This window comes from Phymastichus coffea, unplaced genomic scaffold, assembly GCF_024137745.1.
Source record: "Phymastichus coffea isolate CEN01 unplaced genomic scaffold, Cenicafe_Pcof_1.1 PCOF00081, whole genome shotgun sequence".
In the NCBI taxonomy this organism is placed as follows: domain Eukaryota; kingdom Metazoa; phylum Arthropoda; class Insecta; order Hymenoptera; family Eulophidae; genus Phymastichus; species Phymastichus coffea.
The window spans coordinates 1,015,059-1,037,026 of NW_026706892.1; the positions used below are offsets into that span (position 1 = coordinate 1,015,059).

At 43.1% G+C, this 21,968-nt stretch overlaps 1 protein-coding gene across 4 annotated transcripts; it reads left to right on the forward strand.

The window, feature by feature from the left end:
- The first annotated feature begins 606 nt into the window (after positions 1 to 606).
- Positions 607 to 21,867, forward strand: LOC131668597 (lethal(2) giant larvae protein homolog 1). 4 transcript variants are annotated; one of them, XM_058942906.1, is made up of 18 exons: positions 607 to 828; positions 1,721 to 2,036; positions 8,105 to 8,202; positions 9,069 to 9,159; positions 11,390 to 11,631; positions 11,949 to 12,087; positions 13,090 to 13,304; positions 13,381 to 13,702; positions 13,779 to 14,120; positions 14,196 to 14,613; positions 14,685 to 14,847; positions 14,925 to 15,067; positions 15,141 to 15,657; positions 15,735 to 16,039; positions 16,468 to 16,603; positions 16,930 to 17,159; positions 17,474 to 17,556; positions 17,973 to 21,867. In XM_058942906.1, exons 2-18 carry the CDS (start codon positions 1,953 to 1,955, stop codon positions 18,072 to 18,074), a joined length of 3,630 nt encoding a protein of 1,209 aa, XP_058798889.1. In that variant the 5' UTR covers positions 607 to 828; positions 1,721 to 1,952; the 3' UTR covers positions 18,075 to 21,867. The 4 variants fall into 4 exon arrangements, with proteins under 4 accessions (XP_058798889.1, XP_058798890.1, XP_058798892.1 ...); XM_058942907.1 differs by having other exon boundaries at positions 13,117 to 13,304; XM_058942909.1 differs by having other exon boundaries at positions 13,117 to 13,304; positions 16,948 to 17,159.
- Positions 21,868 to 21,968: the final 101 nt, after the last annotated feature.

Sequence of the window (21,968 nt, forward strand, 5' to 3'; positions counted from 1 at the left end):
TGATAAAAATATTGAAAATTAAAAATTTTCGCACTTAAACTCTAGTTTATTGCGGTTCTACCAACCATTAAAAACTAGTCTTTTCCCCATTTTCTAGTTTATTTCATCCTACCAACCATTAAAAATTAGTCTTTCTAACCTTTGAAAGTTTTGAAACCTTTCTTTCATTCAAGTTGGCACTCAAGTTTATATTACTGAAAGTTTCTATATAATCTAATATATATACCTGTTTTGCGTGGCATTAGCATATTTCAAAACATTAGTTATCTCAAAAAAATGCTATGAATATCACCTCGCAATTCCCTCCAACTCATGTATGCCATTATAAACTCATCAAGAGTCTATTAAAAAACACCAAAACGAGGCTACAATTCATAATAAAATTCGAAAAAGACGGTCAACTCCAAAGTAAATTCTTGTAGGAAACAAAGGCAGAAGGAGAGGCACGCCGCAATGCTAGCACGCTAAAAAAACCCTAGCCTAAAGCTCGTACGCAAGCGAGAGAGAGAGATGGAGAAAGAGGGGTACGAGCAGTCCTTTCTCTCTGTCTGAACGTCGTGTTTCGAAGCGGCTTGGCAGCTACAGCTAGTCGCGAGGCAGCAACAGACCAGTATATAGTGACGCGAAGTGGGTGTGAGTGGTGCATCGTCAAAGAGAGAGGCCGACCTCGCCCGACCTGTGTCTGCCGTTTTCGTATCATACCTGTGTATTTTTTCGCTTTATTTGTTACATTTTCACAGCAAAACCAAACTGAGTTGAGTGTTGTGCGCGCTACGAGGATGTCGCCGGCGAATTGGCGATTCTGAAAAGCAGCAGAAAAATACATAGGTAGAAGAAACGTGCAGCGTGTGAACGCTCTCTTGCGCGCGCGGGGTGGCTTGTTTGCCGAAGGGGGAATGGACTTCGGGTACGGCCCCCCTTTTTTCCTCTTTTGACTGCCTGGTGCGCCGCGTGAAAATCCACAAGAGAATTTTTTACAGGCTAGACCTTTTCCGATACTTACATTCCGACAGCTTTTCGGCAACAAGTGGGAAATCTCGCGGACTCGACGACGATGACGGCAACTTTGAGGTTATCTTCTTTTTTGATGTAGCGTGTCGGCTCTCGCGCGCGTGGATGATCATCTCGTTCGTGGTTTTGATAAACAACAAAACGAAGCAATCAAGCTGCAACAAGTTGTGCAATGACTATATATTTTCGGCACACTCACCCACTGAACTTTTGGCCTTCGCGGTGCGCTATAAATACAACGTCGGCAATGTTGACAAATCACCTTTCACTTTTGTGCATTTTTCATATATATCGAAGCACAGTGACGGTTGTCCTGTTTCGTGTTTTCTGAAAATTCTCTGGTTTAAATTCGTGCATATAGTAGCAGATGTGATAAGCAATTTTTAAATATATCGTTTCAGATTACTATACACGCTCTTGAAGAAACAAAAAAAAAATCCGCGAGTTTCGAGAGTATTCGCAGACTTCTATTCTCAGAACTGTGTTGGTTTTCTGACTAAAGTAGCCGAGAAAACTCTTGGCTTTGACGAAATAATGTGCAGTTATACGAAAGTTAATATTCCGCGAGCCACCGGTGAATAATCAGATGTAACACAAAGCGAAAGAAGAAAACTTGATGCGTTATTTTACGCGCGGCTGGTCTCCCACGTGTCATCACCTTAGCCACACGCATGTACAACGCGTTATAAACGAAAAATCTGTGTTTCAGGTCGAAATCATCGCGAATGCAGAGATCCGGAGAGGATAGAGTGAGTGTCGTTTCGCGAAGGAAAGGAGAGAGAAAGAAAAAACGAGTAAACAAATAAAAGTGGACGGCAGAGGCAGAGACGCGAGTGAGAGTGAGCAAAAATCGACGAGAAGGCAGGCAAAAAGGGAGAGGGCAGAGAGATACGTATAGGAGAGAAGAGCGGAGAAAGAAAGAGAGCGAGCCAGAATAAAAGATGCTCAAGTTTATCAGAGGCAAGGGCCAGCAGCCCACGGTGGAACGGCAGAAGCTGCAAAAAGACCTGTTCGCTTTCCGTAAGGTAAGCCGATGGCTTCAGTTAATGAAGTTTCATTCAACCCTTTCCAAACTTCCCCTTCCGTCTTTCCTGTCGCGCGCGCGATGGATAATCTGTTTAGCTCTCTCGCGCTCGACGACTCGCGAGGCATTTCGAAAAGAAAAGGTTTCTGGGAAAGCCTCGCAAAGCTTTGCAAACAGGTATTTCCACCTCGAACCAAAGTTCGACTCCCCGCGCTTTGTTTTTTTTTGTCTTTTCTTCTGTCACGCGGCAATGTATAAATTCAATCTCTGGCGCGCGCGTACGGAGAGGGGTGAACGAACGCGCTCCGCGTTCGAGTAGTTTTGCATTGCGAGGGAACGGCGCCAAATAAATAGAACGCCATGCGGAGGTAGATCGAAGTTGCAGCGCCACTTTCGAGCGAAAAGCGGGTCAACGAGACGGCAGTGATAAGCGCAGCCCCAGACAATGCGCGCGAATTCGAATTCAGGCGCGCTCTCCGCAGATAATCCCCGATCGCTACAACTCTTACTTGCTTACGCATACGCGCGCACCGACTAACCCGCTTCTCACATGCGCATCGTTACGTCACAATTGGCTCGGTGTGATGCAAAAAGCAAGTGCACACGTACACACACAGGCACGCACTTTCTCACGCTCTCGGATTTTCACGCGCGCGAGCGCAAGCGCGGGCGTTTCTCCTTTCTCTCGCTCGCTTGCCGTGGCGAGGGGCATTCCGCCGGAGCGAGAGGGGCTAACGAGAGAGGCTTTACCGTTCGGTCAGCGAGCGCGAGGGCTACGTGTTGCTTCTGCGCGCGCCTCGTCGTCGCGGCCAGCGACTTTTTGGCCCGTTGACAAAGCTTTTTTCCGCGACTTTCACGAGCCGGTTTCGCTGCTTCGGCTCTGGCATTATTATCTAATGTCGGATTACGCCATTGCCTTCACGTTTGTACTTTCGCGCGACTTACGATTCTCGGCTACTTTGTAATCGGAACAAAAATGCACGCACAACTGGAAATAAAGCGCCTCAGCGCGTGGATAAGTGAATTGCCAGGAAAGTCGTAATCGGTTATCGAGAGGTGCGTTGTGCGTTGACTGCAGAAAAGCGTGTAATCGATCGTAAGTACGATTCGAGCAGTTCCGTGTAGACCTTGCGCGCCGACATTTCCAATTTAAATTGACGTACCTCGCTGAAATTCGCGAATGTTACAATGAAATCTCCGAAAGTATGATCCGACGCGCATTGCCGTGGGACTCGAATCGTGAAAAAAGAAAAATAAATACTCGAGCTCTCCATCCCCACCTAGTATAAATCGAATTGCACTCCCCCACAATAGCAAATGATTAAGTGCAGCGATGAGTCAACGGATCGAATCGGCCGGCGGAGATTAGCGAACTTGATTGAAAGAGTCCCCCTCGCGATTAGATACTTGGAGTCACGCCTATCGAAAATGTTTTATCGATGACGCATCCGCGCACCCGAGCAGAAGACTACCCAATTAAAGAGCTATTCCGCGCGCAACGGCAATGACACGTGCGAGCGCACATTTTCCATTGAGAATTAAACGTGGATAGAGCTGAATATATTATCAGAAATTTCACGATTATTATCTTATGGACTTCGCTGCTGAAAAGTTTTTCCTTTGTCTTCCGATTCCTCAGGGGTGCTTTAGCTTTCATAGTTTGCGGTTCCGGTTTTAGATGCATTCACGATTCATTTGCGATTGCAGGGTTTTTCTAAGAAGGAGCACTGTTATTTCATGCGCGACGTTATTCTTAAATTAGCAGTTGGAACTTGTGCAAAATTGACTTTTTCAGGTATGTAGGTAACTTTCAATGAAAACCCTTGTTCATAATGCCACGGGAACGTTGCTTTTCTCACTCTGTTGATAAACAATTGACATATGAAATTATCTGATTATAATTTCGAACCAGTCCGAGGTAAAGTTTTTTCACGAATATGTCATAATTCATAGTCTCGACTATAGGTTGATGTGTCTGTTTGCACGCGCGCATTTCCCTCGAAATTAGAAGCTCGATAAAAAAGAAAAATTTGTTGGGATACTTGATTATTTTTCCGTAATAATAACGATTTCACGCTAATTTCGTGATTTGTGAAATCTGCAGGATCTCTTTTTTTACAATGGAATGATAACAAACAACGAACTAATAAAACGAATAATTAATCGAAAACCGAGTTCGTTGCATTGCGATTGAAAAAAAAAATGAGAATACCCAGTAAACTGGAAGCCGGCGAGTCGTTTAATATCGTCGATAAAACCGGCGTCACGCAGCAGTCAAACGAATACGAGAAGTCGATCGAAACCACATCCTTCTAACGGACTTTTCAGCCAAAAAGATGATCACCGTTCGATTCTCTTTTTGTTAATGCGAAGCTTGGAATGAGAAATTGTCTTCATCGCCGCCCACCACGAGAACGAAAACGCACTCGTCGGTCGCGCTGTACGTATCTATCAAGACCACCCGACACCTCGTTTGCTGCGCTCGCAACACCGACAAATCACCGTAAGCCGCTGCCGCACGCGCCGTTTTGCCTGGTTGCTCCTTTCCCCCGAAATCAGCGCTGTTTCCTTGATTTCTTATCGTTGCTCCGTATTTTCGAACCTCTGAAAAATCGGCCAATTGCCCGGTTACGGCGGGATCGGCGACGACTGATTCCGCAAAAATTCCCCGAGCGTGATCTTTGTTACGATTGGCGCGCGTTTCGAGAATAAATAAGCCACTCGTTGCGTTGAAACGAACGCATCCTCGCCGCGAAATCCCTAGCCGGCAACGCTTGCTTAGCAATCTATCGCAAGCATTCGAAAATTCATCGGCGTTCGAGGCGAGGGGAACGAAATGGAAAGAAAAGAAGAAAAGGAATAATCGCAAAATGCGCCGGGCACGAACTGGAGTACAGCCGGGCATCGGCCGGTCTCTCGCGTGTGACCGTACACCCGTTTCTGCTGCTAGGAGGTGAGCCGCCAAAGATGTTATCGTCCTGCTCGTGCTCGCGCGCGCGCAAGTTTCCGTCGTCGAGGCGTTCGTGCTCGGTATGATAAATAAATTCAAGTCTCTCTCGCTCTCTCTCCCGGCATGGCCTGCCGATCAACCGCGTATCCCGCTTCTCCGCCCAGCAATCGATCGTGCTGCCGTCGAAAGATCGCGCGCGCTGGCCGAACGCGACAACGACGAAACCGAACTCGATGGCCTTGGCGAGAGGTCGGGTCGCCGCCAGTGCGAATCGAAAAAGAAAGGCGCGGCGGGAAAGCCTCGCCGCGACGGCCGTGAGCCTGTCGGAGTTTGGTCGAGTGATTCACGCGACAAGGGAGAGAGAGAGAGAGAGAGAGAGCAACGCACGTAACGAGGAAAACGCGCTCCGGGCGAGAGAGCGAGAGCAAAGGGGCTAGCAGCGTTCCCGTGGCTGCTCGGCGAGGCTTCTCCGCGCCGCGCGTACGCGGCCTAGCATAGGCGTAACCACGGCGTAACCTCCGCCGCGCGCGCGCGCGTATCGAACCGCTTCGAGCCGTTCCAGCTCGCGACAGCTTGACCTGTTGATATTTCGTGCCCACGGCTCATCGTTGTTTGCACAGAGGCTAATTGTCTTTACACACGGTAGCGCCGTGCGATCGTCGCCTACAGACCGACCGGCACTTTGCCGTCTGACTTTTCGCTCGCCGCGTCTCTCGGCTGCGAGGACAACGCGGGGGAAGCGCGACGATCCTTCCCTCGCTTTACGCTCCTGGTAAGCAAGCCACTTGTCGGACGAACGAAAGTTTCGCCGGCGTGTCGGCAGCCGCGCGCGCAAATCCATCGATCGCTCCCGCGGGCATGCGTGCGGCCCGGCGTACCGTCGGCGTATGCCCGCGCGCAACTAGGGCAACGACGAGGCTTGTCCCTCGGAGCCAAAAATCGTGCTCGATTCGCGCGTCGATGCGACACGTTCGATCGCGATGCGGCGAAGCCTCGGCGAGTTTCCGCACCTGGCTGGACGTACAAAAGGCAGTCGCTGCCGCATTGTCGTACGCGGATAGACGCACGGGAGAAAGTCGCTTCTATGATGCACTTCCGCCGAGCAGGAAATTCCAGCCGCGTCTGTTATTTACATGGGCGTTGCATAATCGATAGTTGCCCCCCCCCCTCTCCCCCACCTTCCTTTCGTCGGCTATCAGATTGTTAAAAAAGAAAAAAGAAACAATGAGTTTATCCGTTTCTCTGTGGCGTATTAGTGTCAGTGACATCAGCTGCCGCGATTCGCTTAGCGCCAGGAATTCTTCTCGAGTTACTTTATATATACAATGTCGATGTCTATTTATACGATATTACAGCTGCGGCAGCAAGCCTATACAGCTCTCGACAATTTGCCGTCGGGAGATCGAGGCAGCGAAGTTTTTTCGGGCGAGACTCGTCGCTGCACCGGAACGCGACGCCCGCGTTTCCGAGCTCCCTCGCGGAAAATTTGGAAAACGTCGGACGTCCCCGACGTGACGTCGCCTCGAACCGATTCCCCGACATGCTTCGCAAGAAAACGGAAAACAAGGCAGGAGGGCGCTCGTTGCCTCAGAGGAACGAAAGCAAGAGTCTGCTCGTCCGCCGGCAGGACGCGCACGGTCAAGAGCACCTGATCTTTCTCGGGGTAGGTGTGTATATATATAGATCTGCGCACGAGGCGCGCGAGACTCCGCTTTCAGACTGTGCACAGAGATGCCCTTGGCCCTTTCTCTATGCTCTCCACTCCCATTTCGCGAAACCTCTTCCTTTGTCTTCTCTTCGCCTCTCGCTGCCGCGCGTGTTTTCCCTCAAAATTTACGGCTTTATTCTCAGCAACTCACGCTTTTCGACCTCGTTTGAAAAATACAGCCGCGCGTAAATTTCGTATGGGCACCGAGTAAGCTCAAACTCGATCGAACGATCAGTGTTTCCGGTCGACGCGATAAGTCCGTCGAATCGCGCCGTCGTTATTTTTCGACTTGCTTTCCGTTGGCCTCGCCAACGTCGCCTAGCCCGGTGTTCAGCGAACGGAAAACGGCATAAATGAAAAGCCACAGTCCGCGCTGCGGGATACGGAGGATAAAGTCGAGAACGCGCGGGTCTCTGCGGCTTTGGCTAGAGCTCCGGTCGTGCGCACTCGGGACAAACGAAAAAAAAAAGGCGAGTCGCTCGCTCGCTCTCTCTCTCTCTCTCTCTCTCTTTCTCCCACCGCTACGGCGGCGGCGACGGCAACGGCGCGGCGGTGAGTCATGCAACAGCGTCGGCGGAGATGGTGGCGGGCACGTAGCGCGCGACGGACAATCGAAAGGAAAGCCTTTGCGGGGAGAAGGATAGGCAGGAAAGCTAACGGTATCGCGTTTTCGGTCGCGCGCCCACGCGCGCAGACCACTTTCATCGCGGCTGAATCGATGCGAGTGTCGCCGTCGCGGTCCTCGCCGCCACGGCGGGCTCAGCGCCATTCCAAATGGGAAAAAAACACACGCGCACAGACGCGAGCCGCGGTCTGTCCCTCTTTCCTCCGTCACTTGGTCACGGCTGTGAGTCTGCTGCGCCTCTCCTCGGCTCGTGACTCGAGGCTTCAATGCTGCCGATGCACGATCGCTCGGGTAGGAGCGTCGCGCGCGACGACGAGCCAAAGATCGGCTCGCTCCCCGTAAAACCTTCGGATTAATTTACGCAATCAGGAGTCTTTCCGCGCAATTTCAGCTCGCAGCCTCGCGACTACGAGCTTATGCACGCTCTCGACGTTAACGAGCTCGAGAGCAGGTTTTCGTCGCAGGCGCGCAATGGGCAATCGGAGCCAAAGAGCCGCTCGGCCTACGGTTAACGACGTTAATTAGACGAGCGAGATCGCACAGGCTCTGCTCGCACCCCGGGCGCCGCGAAGCGAGCAGCGGACCGCGCGAGGGGCAAACGAAAGGTCAGTCGTGTCGGCGGCGCTCGACGCAGCGATGCGCTGCGCTGCGGATCCCCGCGTCAGCCGAACAAAAAGAGTAAAGCAACTCGAGCGCGGTCGCAGATAATAAAGATATCCCGTCTGCCGCTGGCTGCCTGGCAGAGACACACACGTATATGTATACTTGTGCTCCTTATTGTTGCAGACGGTTCAGCATGGCTTCCCAAACAAGCCGACGGCCATAGCTTGGGACCCGAGCCTGCGCTTGATGGTCATCGGCACGGCATCCGGAGCCATCAAGGTGTATCCTTTTCTTTATTACATCTGCTGCTCTTGTTGCTCTCGCGAGCAAGCCTCCTTTCCTCGCTCGGCGAGATACGACTTAACTGTATTTCCCGCTGGCTGACTTCGGACAGCAGATCTTACGGCGCCATGATTCTTTAATTTGCCGGCTGCTTATTATCGAACCGCTTATGGAGATGAGCGTGTGTGCGCCGTGTACTGTTAGCCGCCGTCACTTTTTGCAAGCTCTCCTCTCGCTGCTATTTTCATGCACGTTTTATTCCTGCCGCTTTTCGCCGGCCGACTATCAAGTCTAGCTCAGCTCGTAGATGCTTTCGGTTGTTAAAATTCTCGGATTAATTGCTGTTGGCAAATTTGTTTGCGGTAAATTTCATAGATTTCGAAGAGCGCGCAGGCTCGTGGCGCGTATAGCTGGCTCGCGGCTCGATAATGGGGAGAGCGTGGCGAAAGGACCAGCGAGTTGATCGACTCCCACCACGTGACCGCTTGCCGCTCGCGTTGACGTTCTAAGCTCGAGCCGTATGGTCCGGGGACTTGCGCGCGCGCGCGCGTTACGGCTCGACCGCGAAATATCGGGAATCCAGCGAACGAGAATCATTTTATAGTCTCGATTATCCGAATGTAAACGAGGGAGCATTCGTTTCTCGCACGGGAAACATGAAAAAGGCTAAAATCGCGGCAACGGTTAGTGCATCTTAACGAGCTTGGGAATTACTGTTAGCAGCAATCAGTGCGCTGCGGCTCCGAAAAAACAGAGGATCAAACGCTTTATCAAAGCGCAATGCACTTTTGTTTCACGGCCGCGCGCGATCGCCTCGTCCGAATTTTCGCCGCTCGATATTTATCCTTGACCATGGCGACGACAGATTCGGAAGGCCAGGAGTGGAGTTCTACGGTCAGCATGCCAGCGAGAGCGGCGAGATTGCCGTCACCAAGATCATCGCTCTGCCCAACGAGGTAAGTCTCTCGCTTCATCGTTACTATTTTCTTGTCCGAGCCGGAGATGCTGGCATTTTAATTGGTTCGCCTTGATGAAAAGATTACTTACATTACTTGCGAACGCCCAGTGATGTTCAGCTTTTCCAACGGTGCTATACCGTTTCCTTTTTCTTGCGCTTGCTAATAATTTAACCTGAAATCCTCGATTTGTATTTTGTAATTTGAATAGCCTCTACGTTTTACCGAGCATAGCGCAATTTGTTTAGCCGGCCATCGGTCAATTTTAACGAGTACTGAAATATAATCTCTGCCAATTGCGAAAGCTTAACTTACGCGTCACAAAGTCAGATGCTTCCGTGCTACTTTGTGAGCGATATGTTATGTCTGGGCTCGGATGGCAAAGTTTGTTTTTCACACCCACCTTCAATAGCTTTTAATGAATATCTGCAAGCGTCTCGCAAAAGTTGAATTGTCGAGTACAGGAATCGGACTTATTCTATTCGACTTGCCACCCCCTCCCCCCTCCGCACTCAACGTTCCTAACTATGACACTTAGCTCAGCTGTCAGCTTTAGTCGCGTAATTTTGTCAATTTACTACAAAAGCAAATTGATCTAGTTGAAATTTGAAAAACTATTTTCGATCAGGCAAGAAAACAGCAACATTAGCGGCTAATCAATTATTAATATAATTAAACTTGGTGCGAAACTCGCGTAAAACCTATTACAAAGAAATGTCATGAAAGCTGATGCGAAAAGTTGAATTTGCAATTATATTCACGCGCAGTGTTCCAAATTTTCCCATGGTAATTACACGGTTATTCAAGCATTCAATTAAAATCACAGCTCAGTCTCGTTTCGCTTTGGAATTTTTAAAAAATCCCCAACGTCCTCGAATGAAAAGGCACCGCGATTCGCAAACGAAACCCATTCTCGTGCGCACGCCTCGGTCGTATAATCGCGGCATTAAAGGTGCAATTTGGCGCGGAACAAAACGCAAGCACGCGCGCTAACAAGAGTCGACCTTTCGCACTCCTGCACCGACTCCACCTGTGCGCGTGCCAGCGTCATCCGTGCTTTTATTCGTTTGCTCGCGTCCGCGAGCGCATCGACAGACCAGGGCAACATTTGTAGGATTTTCAAACAGAGTCGCGCGATAAAATCTCGTACGCCAAAAGCACGAGTAGAGAGTGGAGAGTGTCTCTTATCTTATCGGCGCAATTAGTGCAACCTTGCGCGCGGCGCGCACACGAGTTCACGGTATCGCGTGTACACACACAACGTCACGCTCGCACACGAGTTGTCGCGCGCGCCTTGGGTCATTTTTATTACCTGCGCTGGACGTAAAATGCCCGTGATATGATTCATAGCGCACGCGGAAACTACATCAACTGGGAAATGCTTGCGCTCCGAATAGTTTCTATTTCGCTGGCGTTTGCGTCGGCATTCTCGTGCTCGTTTGCCTTTGCGAATATCAATGCGAATTGTGTCGTCGCGTCCGAATGGTTATTTCTATCGGCTGCAATCTGTCGCTGATGCAACGACCGTTGAACTTGCTCGATGTGATATGGCAAACGACACAATTATGCCAGCAACTTTGCTTAATTGACCTAATGATTATCCGATTTGTTTGATGACAAAACAGTACGAATTTTCCAACACTTTCATCGTGGAATCCAAGTACATTTTAAGTGGTATTTTATCAACGTACTAGCGCTATGATGTCATTGGTAACAAGGTGTTTACGAGCGTACAGAAAACTTATAACGGTAGTCACGAAAGTTGAGTCGAACTCGGAAATCCAAACAGTATGACTTACTATTCGTCATCCGAGCTTTAAGAATTTTCCCAACCAATAAAAATCGACAATTTAGCTCTCCTAATTAACAGGAACAAACCAGCTGAGCTATCCGAATCAATTAGCCACGCGCGGCAATTATCCAAGCAAACGTCATGGCAAAGTAGCTAGAATCTACATCGTGGCTCTTAATTGTAGCCAATGAAGACTGCAGCGTTAACTGAATTTCCCATGATTACAAGCGCGCGACATACCTTACACACTGACACACAGGCGAATGCGTCGTCGCTGACAGCTCAAACGCTGTTTAATCCCTCGAGGCGCTAACCGTCTTACAATCCATCCCCCTGAAGTGAATTGGATCGTTCTAATGGCATTTGCTGGGTTCTTCGTGTGTATTTTGTAGGGCGCTGCAAAAACAAACGTTGACGCTCGTACTTTTAATTCTGCAGGGTCGAGTGGTGTCGCTATGCGACGATAACTCATTACACCTATGGGAGATCAACGAAAACTCCGTTATCGAGACTAAATCGCTGTCGTTGGAGGGCAAGTTGAAGAAAATTTCGGCGATGTGCCTAGAATCGAATGGCGATCACTTGCTACTTGGCACCGAGGGTGGAAACATCTACCTATTGAACCTTAAGACCTTCACCATGTCCGATACCATCATCTATCAGGATGTGGTTATGCAAAAGTAAGTGAACGATGATTATTCGCTTTTTCATTTTTATATATAAGCGGATTTTTATCCACGCGCTAATCACGGCTTTCTCAAAAGCTTCTCATAGTTGTTTGTAAGCACCCATTGTTGCTTTGCAGACTAAATTACGAACGTTGTTGTAACATCGAGCCAGCGTCAGAGAGGAGTTGAACTTTTACTTTTGTTTGAAATCTCTAGTTTTCTTTTCGAAATGCAAGCTATGAATCGCAATTGTTAACATTACCAAGTGTCTACAAAATAAAGTCTAGAATATAAAGCATTCGACTGTCAATCGATATGCTTCCTTCCAGTGTCCCAAAAGACTTTAAAGTCAATCCAGGACCAGTAGAAGCCATAGCCGAGCAGCCAGGCCACCCAGACAATATTCTGATCGGCTACAATCGGGGCTTGATAGTCTTATGGAACAAAGCCACTCCAGGCGCTCAACAGGTGAATATCTCTTGTTCCTCTCGAGTGACACGTTTCTTTATATATTTTTTTTATTTCCTCATACCATTCACGTCTCTTATCCTCCTCTCCTTACCACTACACATACACACACAAAAAAGAAGAAAAAGAAATAACTAAAAGTTCACGCGCACGTGGCAAATATGTACGTGCTACTGCTGCTTTTTCACGCCTTTTGTAAGACACACACACACACACATATCCATATAAATACAAAGCCTGCGTCGCTCTTGTGTTTTATTGTTGCTTTTGCGTAATCGCTCACGTGGTTATAATTTTTTTTTATACAAAGGCTAATTTTTTTTTCATCGTTTCACAATGTTATCTTCGTGTAAATGTTCACGAGATAAATTATTATGACAAGAGTATGAATGATATCACCATAAATTTCTCATTATTTTTCGTAGTAATTATAGTTGATATTCAAATATTAACGATAAAACATGACATTCATAAATCACAGGCTTTCTACAAGCTTAATTAGAAAGAGCTTAACAAATGTACACTTTAACCGTTAGCGATTCCATTATGTATTGTCTCTCAAAACTAGATATTCATTTGGAAAATTTGACGTATGTAGCTTTTATGCGAATAATGGTAGTTGCAAATGAATACATCATCACCTCACAAAAATTAATATAATGTCTCAATCGGAGTATCCATTTTTGAGAGCACCCTTATATAGAAAAAACTTTCTATCTCACAATTAAAAGTTTGCATACATACGTACACACTCGCCACATTGTAATCTCTGACCTGTCGTTTGTTTGTTTGTTTGTGTCTTTGGTGGTTTTGGCGAACGTGGTATGTGTGTCCCTGCGGTGAACGTGGTGGGCTTTGTGACTATCCTTGTGACTCTGTGTGCGGGACACCTACTACTACTACTACTTCGCTCGCTTCGCTCGCTCGCGACTACTACTACTCCTACAAATTCGTCGTGTCCACTCGTGAACGAACACACATCTGCGTGAATACGACTGTCAGCTGATGGGTTTGTTTTCGCGTGCGCAGACTTTCGTCTCCACGCAGCAGATCGAGTCGCTGCACTGGGTATCCGAGTCGCGTTTTGTCTACTCGCACAATGACGGGTCGTACGCATTCGCCAGCCCCGGCAACGAAGATACACCAACACCAACTACACCTTACGGACCGTATCCTTGCAAAGCTATCACCAAGATTGTCGTGCATCCTGTCGAAGAGTAAGATAGCAACATACCTCGTTCTTCAATTGAAAATTTGAGCGTCTGCTTCAAACTGCTGTTTAATTTTTCGCAGTGACGACGAACTGGTGCTCTTTTCGGGAGGCATGCAGCGCTCAGCACATGGCGATCGCCACACCATCACAGTAAAACGCGAGGGTAAAAATCAGAAGCACGTGGTATTTGATTTCACGTCGAAAGTCATCGACTTCTTTACCATCCTGCCGAAGAGCAAGCTTGAGGAGGAAAACGAGGAGAAAGATGAGAAAGCCAAAGTAGTCGAGTGTCCTGAGGCACTTATCGTTCTTGCCGAGGAAGAGATCGTCGCGATTGATCTTACCGATCCCGACTGGAAGATGATGGCTTTGCCATATCTCGTTTCTCTTCATGCCAGCGCTGTACGTCAACATTTAGCAGTCGATCGGCTTCATCGCTCTTCAAGAAGACACCGATGAACAATTTCTTTGTTTGCAGGTGACGTGCTCGCAACATGTGCCGAATGTACCACAAGAACTCTGGGACCAAATCGAATCAGCAGGCAGAGCTCAAACGGAACATCTGTACTCGGACAAAGAATGGCCGATTGACGGTGGCGTATTGCTCTGTCGCAAAGTCGCCGATCCGGATAAGCCCAAAGTGCACGAGTTATTACTCACTGGGCACGAGGACGGTACAGTGCGATTCTGGAATGCCTCGGATGTCTGCCTCACACCTCTCTACAAGTATAACTCGTCGGTGCTATTTACTGGTGAACATCTCGATTTATTGGAACAGGCACCTGACGACCAGGAAGACGATTGGCCACCTTTCCGCAAGGTTCGTTGTTTATAACATTTCGACAAGAAAATACATTTAAAAAGCTCTGTTAAATTACATATGTTCCTTCATCAGGTGGGTACATTTGATCCATACTCAGACGATCCACGTCTCGCCGTCAAGAAAGTTCTGCTTTGCCCAATGTCTGCCACCCTGATCATAGCAGGCGCAGCCGGACACATAATCACAGCAAAGATATGCAATGAGGCAACCAATAAGGAGGTGAAATCAGTAACGATGAATGTGGTGAACGATCGTGATGGTTTCATTTGGAAGGGCCATGATCACCTTCCTGCTCGCACCGCCAGTATCTCCTTTGCCGTGGGCTTTCAGCCACATTGTGTTCTTCAACTCTATCCACCAGCTGCCGTTACTGCCCTTGCTGTTCATAGTGAATGGGGATTAATGGCAGCTGGTACCGCTCATGGCTTGGCTGTTTTTGACTACACTCGAATCAAGTCGGTCAGCGTTAAATGTACACTCAATCCCAATGGTATGCTTTGTTAAAATATTGTTCCTCAAGTTAATTTATCGATACTTTATAAATTATTTTGGTTTTATCAGATCTTTCTGGTGCTGGAGACACGCCAATTTCTAGAAGGAAATCGTTCAAGAAGTCTCTGCGAGAATCATTTAGGCGATTGAGGAAAGGAAGATCACAGCGCAGAGCTACGACGGCTGGTAGTCCGCCTCGATCTGCTGCTTCTGCCAGCGATGCGAAAAAGAAGTAAATTATCTTTCAACATGATTAATTCATTTTTTCAAAAACTATGTCAAGTAATAATGATTGTTTACTGTAAATAGTCCGAGTCCAGCAACATCACCGACGGCCGATCCGGCTGTAGATGTGAAACCCGTTGAGAGACAAGTTGAAGCAAGACCGGTGGATGATGCCCTAGGGTCAATGGTCAGATGTTTGTACTTTGCCAGAAGTTACATCATCAGTAGTAGGTTTTTTTCAATAGTAAACTATTTGGTTGATTGTAAGTCCAAGCTTGTATTAAAGAGGAAATATTTTAGTGCAAAATACAACGCCAACCCTGTGGGCAGGCACAAACAACGGCACAGTCTATGTATTCACTTTAGCAATCCCAGCTGGAGTTCGTCGTACCGAGGAAGACGTCAGTTGTACCTTGGGTAAAGAGATTCAGTTGAAACATCGAGCACCAGTAATTGCGATCACGATTCTTGACGGCTCGAACGTACCTCTACCGGAACCCTTCGAAGCCGAGAAAGGAATTTGTCCAGGCCCAGATATGGCATCACCACACCGAGTAGTCATAGCTAGCGAAGAACAGTTTAAAATCTTCAACCTACCATCTCTCAAACCTTGTTGCAAATACAAGCTTACTGCACACGAAGGTTCGAGAGTTAGAAAGACTGGTTTCGCCAAGTTTAGGTGTCCCGTCGAACCATCTGGTGTTCACGAAGAAACTTGTTTACTATGTTTGACTAATCTTGGAGAATGTCTCGTTCTTGGGATTCCTGAGCTCAGGAGGCAACTTAATGCAGCTACGATTAAGAGAGAAGATATAAAGTACGTTTCTTCACTAAATCAAATGTTTATTTTTTACATTAAAACGTGTACTTATTAGTGAAATATCATTGTGTTAGTGGTATATCATCACTGACGTTTACAAAGTCTGGAGAAGCTTTGTACCTGCACTCATCGTCAGAGCTGCAGCGTATATCACTCTCTGCCTCAAAAGTGACTAAAGCACATTGTGCTCTAAATTTACCACCAAACGCGAGGTCTAGCCCGGAGGTAGTAGCGCCAGATCAGAAAGATACTTCCACAGCCGAATCCGAAGATAAAAAAGAGGCTACGGAAGAAGTCATTGAAGTTGACAAGAAAGCGGAAAACGAAGTGCCGGCTATTGCTGTGCCAAAGGTTATAGAGAATGGTATCTCAGGATCTCGTGAGTTTTTCTTCTAATCTCTTACAAGTATTGGTTTGCGTGTTTCTGTTAACCAATTACAAGTGCTGGTCAATATCGCATGAATAACTGTGCCTGTTCAATTAATTATTTTGTTTTATTTTATATTTATTCATTCTGTTCATTTTATTCGAGAGTTTGACTTACTTTATTACGAAATTAAGCATATTCTGTAACTAAAAAATTTTGCATCATTTGCTTGATAACCTCTATATATCACAATATCCACTCGTTACTCAAAATTTGTAATCAAAGCTTTGCATATATAATTCATTCACTCACAATTTCCGCTGACAAGTAATTACAGACAAAGAGCACCAATGATTTTATACTAAAAAATGTAAAGAGAGCGTATTAGAAAATCATAAAGAAACATGAAAAATTCGTATGGCTCTCCGCATGTCTTTTAGCAAACGGCGAAGAGTCACCCAAAGATCCATCCATCAAACCTGCTGTCAACACGACGGAGGTCAATGGCGACGAGGATGCACAAAATCTTAGCTCGCTTGGTGACATCACCATTGACAGCGTTAAGGATCACTTGCTGTAAGTTCGCATAATGCTTCTTTGAAATTTGACAGAAGTTTTATTTCGTCATTAGTTAATTGTTTATTTTATTTTTTGTTTAAAAATAATGTTATTTTGTTTAAGTTATTGTATACATTTTATTCATGAGTAGTTTATCAATATTTAGTAATCACGTTTGGCTCGATTGTTTGAAGTTATTTATATTAGAACAAAATTAATGATTTTTGTACCAGATGTGAAAACTGAAAATTGATTATAGGCTAACGATACTTCTAGGACCCATCCATTGTAGTCAATTATATTTATGTTGTTCTGTTTTTGTGTACTCGCCATGCTACTGGCAGTAACAGTTCACTTTTCAGAAATGCCACTTCGTCAGAGGATCTTCATAATCGATTGGCAGGTCTGAAAATGGAAGTAACGTCACGTACGTCGGAAATTTCGACACAAAATCAGCAAGTTGTGGTCAAGACGACGACGGTCATATCGCAACAGGCTTCGAGCAATGGAATCACCACCAACGGTGATGTTGATACACAGACTACGAACCAGAATGCTTCTGAACAAGTTAACAGTGAGTTTCTGATAGGCGTCATGATAGATAGATTTTTGTTTAATTAAAGATTATAATATTAGACAATTAGATAAAAAAGAGGCTTCATTGTATAAGATTTTTAGCGAAACTTGATAAATAATCGATTTCATTTAATAAAAACTGACAGCTCTTGTCTGGAAATCCACTTAGCCACATCATTACTGTTATATCTTAGATAAATTTATTTTAATTTTGTAATGTAGCTTATATTTATAAGATATTTTTTTCAATTTTATATTGTAGTAATTTGTGTTTCTGTGTTTTTCATTTTTTTTTTCACCCCCTTCCAATAGGCACAACCGTAGAGAGAGAAATTACCAGTGGCACCGAAACAACGACGACACTTGCCACCATCACATTACCCCCCGGCGTCGAGGTCAGAAATTAAAAAATGAAAACAGCAAACATTTTTTTCCAATAAAAATGTTTTTTAGAGGCTTTAGGAACTGTTTGCTTTCATTCTTATTCCGCTTTAATACAATAATATTTTAACTCGTATATACTGTTTGTAACATTAAAGAAATATTTTTTTACAAAATTATACAAGTTTATATTCGAAATTCAGTGCTGCTTACTGTATAAAAAAAACATAATTAATGTGGGCATTTATGTACATAACAGAATTATCTTGCATCTAACTTGGAACGATGTATGTTGTCACCCCATTGCTTTCTCTCATCTAAATATCTTTAACATCATTTTCTAATGTTTTCATTTGTAAATATTCATTTTTACTTGAAAAGCTATACATTTCGGTGTTATATTACTAAAATAAAAATTCTGCTTTTACAGCTAACTGCGGCTGACTTAGCAAACCTCGAAGTTACAACTACAACGGTCACTACTGAAAAGTCCAAGGCGCCGTTGGCCAGACCAGAAGAAGTGGGCTCATAGAGAAACGGTGTTTCTGCCACGAGGTGATATTTTTTCTTTACCAATTAGATCGCAAGATAGATTTTTTAAATCTAGATTTATATAAAAAAATATATTAAGTACGCTAGTTTTCTAAGAGTAAATAACGAAAATGCGTATGGTAAAGAATGGCACCATGAAAAGACGGAAAGGAAGTAAAAGCAGTGGATGGAAAAAAGTTATTTAGCGTATATTATTTTTTGCATCGTATGCTTTCTTAATTTCATGAGTTTATTCCATGATATACTCATTATTTATATATATAATTATGAATAATATATTATTCATAATTAAGTATAATTAAGCAGTACATTATAATTATGTGGAAAGGCATTTGTTATCGACTACATTACTATGTACTTGTTTAATTGTCTTATTTATTAAATTAACTAAAGCAACTGAGTGTTTTCGCGTTATCGAAAGATTTTGGTTGATTGAAAAAATACTTGAAAACTGAGACTGCAGAGAAAAAAGCATAAGTAAAACATTAAAACCATTTAAATTAAATTAGTCGACAACAGATGATAAATATTAATGTAAAAGCTATAAGCATGAAAAGTTTTTTTATAATATTTTATACAGATATAGTGGGCTCTGTTAGCGATCTATTTTTATTTAAAATATTTTATATGAACGACATTTCAATGTCACGATAAAAAAAGGTTGTCAAAGTCGTAAATAATTGTAATTTGTTACTTTTGGTATAACTAGCGATTGCGAAATCTAAAGACGTGTAAAGCAAGTTTTTTTTTATTATAAAAGTTTAATTTTCACTGCTTCCGTCACGTATGACGCTTTTAGCTTTAAGGAAAGCAACTAATTAATCATTAAGTGTTCTCGTTCAGGCCGGTACTATAAGCCCTCATTCGCATTGGAATAAGAAATGGATCGTACATTTTATTAGTTTAATTTCTCATTACATGAAAGGTATTATATTTAATTCTCTGTGGATTCGTTGAAAGTATGTCATTCATTATGTTCATAAGTAAACAAACTGGTCGTTTGAATTAACTAATTCATATTTGATATAGTATAATTCATACTCGATGACACTTTACGACAGCTATATCTAATCCATATGCAATTAAATATAATTCTTTTTTGAATACCATGTATGCTGTACAAAATATAAGAATTATACATCACAGATAGTGAAAGTTGTGCAAGAGCCATATCGTAAACTATGTAAACTTTTATAAAATGAAATAGACGAACATAATTGAATAAGACGAAAAAAGGATTACGTGAAAGCGACTTAAAAGCCTTCCGCAGTATCTTAAGCTTGAAATAAATAAAATATCATTGGTCTATTTTATCACTAAACGTTCATAACACTGGAATTGGAACGTCAGATAGTTACTTAACAAATTCAAATAAATTGTTTTGAAACTTTGAGGAACATTTTCAAAGTTTCAAAAAATCGAATAACAGCTAAGGAGTGAAGATGAAAATAAAATAAACTGTGACGTATAAAAGAGACACGCGTTACAGATATATTTTTATCAATGTTGCTTAGTCGTTAAAGCTTTTTTTATGTGAATATCGCACTTTGCTGATTCGTTGCGATGCACTTTGCATTTAATAAATTAGCTCACTTGTCAGTTTTATATGTGAAAATTAAGCGCTACTCTGTCTATTTTATGCTTGTAATATTCATGTTTTCTTTTAAGCATTACATATTATTATGACAATTTTTAATTGTATTACCTTTGATTAATATTATTAATTAGTATAATTCGTTAAATACCTTGGTGGAGGACCATTTGTTGTGTATTCATTTTCTCGAATGCGTATCTCTGTTAATTACCTAAGCACTAGTTTGTGTATTACACATGTATGTATTTTACGCACTACATCGCGTCAAGGAATTTGAAAAGTTGATTATAACATATTTGAAATAATTTTGTCTCGTTCATTGCTTTTGTCTACTGTCTTTTACAAATTAAATTTATTTATATTTAAAAATGAACATTTCCATAAATTTATAACCTTCTCTGAACTACAGTTTGAGATATTTTAGCAGTATTATTATCGATGTCTATGATGCGCATTTTAAATGATAATTTTACTTATAGCACATTGGTAATTTCAATTTTAGAGATTTACTGTATATTTGTCAATCATTTTAATCAACTTTGCATTCCTTAATTAAAAGAAGACGTGGTGCAATGTTCTGTATGTTTCATAATTGCAACGATCACTTTAATCCGGTTTGCATGAATTACTCACTCTGAAGATTTATTAAATTAGAATCGACATTTTCAAAAACTTTAAATATGATTTAGTATAGTTTTACACACGAGAAATTCTTTCAACCATTGTCACTTCCCTAATATTACTTCATGGTCACTATAGCAGTATTTAATTCTTGTTTAACTATTTAGATGAAATGATGTAGGTAGTTTTATTCGCTTCCAAAAGTGTCTCTTGCAACGCGTCAACGAATACAAGAAAAAAAATATATTATAAAATCAATAAATAATATACAATATTTTAACAAATAATTAACACGGGGCCTTTGTAGATAGTTTTTAATTGTTTCAAGTTTTGTTTAATAAATGTTGGATAAAAAAAATTTTTACGAAGACACATTCATCTTAAGATTGCATCGAAAAGAAACATCCTGTAAAAGTGTAGTTTATTGTAGACTTTGCCATTATCATATTTAACGAGTTATAGGATAAACTAATTATCTAGAATTCTCAGTTAATGGCAGATGAACTCTTGTTAAAACGAAGCTTTATCGAATTATACATGGAAGTTATGTTCCTTCTATTATCAATGACGGCGCTAATAACAATATAACAATAATAACAATAAATTGCGTTGTGTTTCTTAATTCGAACAATTTTTCATATTCGTACATGACACTGCCTAAAAACAGAAATTTTCTTACGGTCGATTCGTCGAAGATTTAATGTAAGATCACTTATTATATCTTATTAAACATTTACTTCTGCAACATTAATTTTTCATTCATTTCAGTAGCCCGACCTTTATCTTAGCTCGATCTCATATGAAACTATTGCGTTAAATTTCCACAGGAAAAAACCTACTTTTATCATCAGCAACGAAAAAAAAAACTCACATTAATTCTTATCTTCTTAGAGGCAACGAACGATCTATTGTCGCGATTTGTTGTTTTTGTAGACAAGCAATCGACTAAGAAAGGAAGTTTCCAATTTATGATTGAAGTAATCTAATTGAAATTAATCCTTATGTGAACTTTTTCACTGGCAGACTGAACATGTGTGATACAATGTTAAATTCGAAAACTTTCTTCTGAATTGGACATAATGGATTTGAAAGGAAAAGGTGATAGATGGTGGACTAAGGCTACAGTCAATGTCAGAGTATATTATGAAAAAGCGTTTTAGGTTTATTACTCTTGTCGGTAACGCGACAATTAGTAGATTATATATACATATCTTCGAATCGTTAACCACTCGGTATTGTCTTGGAACAACTGTAGCTGTCGCGTAAGTTTTTACTTTGTACTGGTGATACTATTGTATTATTGATTGTTTAATTAGAGCTTCAAATTCTACTGAAGCTCCAATTGAACTGTTCAAAAACTTACACCATTAATTCCATCGCTTTTATTAATTAATCGAGAAATAATCAATTTCCTCTTAACATATCTCAGATTTCTCCAGAAACTGATAGATAAGATGTTTCGACAAGCGAACTGCTTAAAAAAGAAGACAACGCATAAAATTATCGCATGTGATTGTCCTCGCGAAACTGTAGTCACTATACTATAGCATATGACAAGTTTCTTGTGTGTACAATGCTCTGTTACCGAGGAAATGACGCATAGTTTTTCAAAATAAAATAAACATAAAACAAGTAGAGAGCGGGTAAATCGCTTAAACC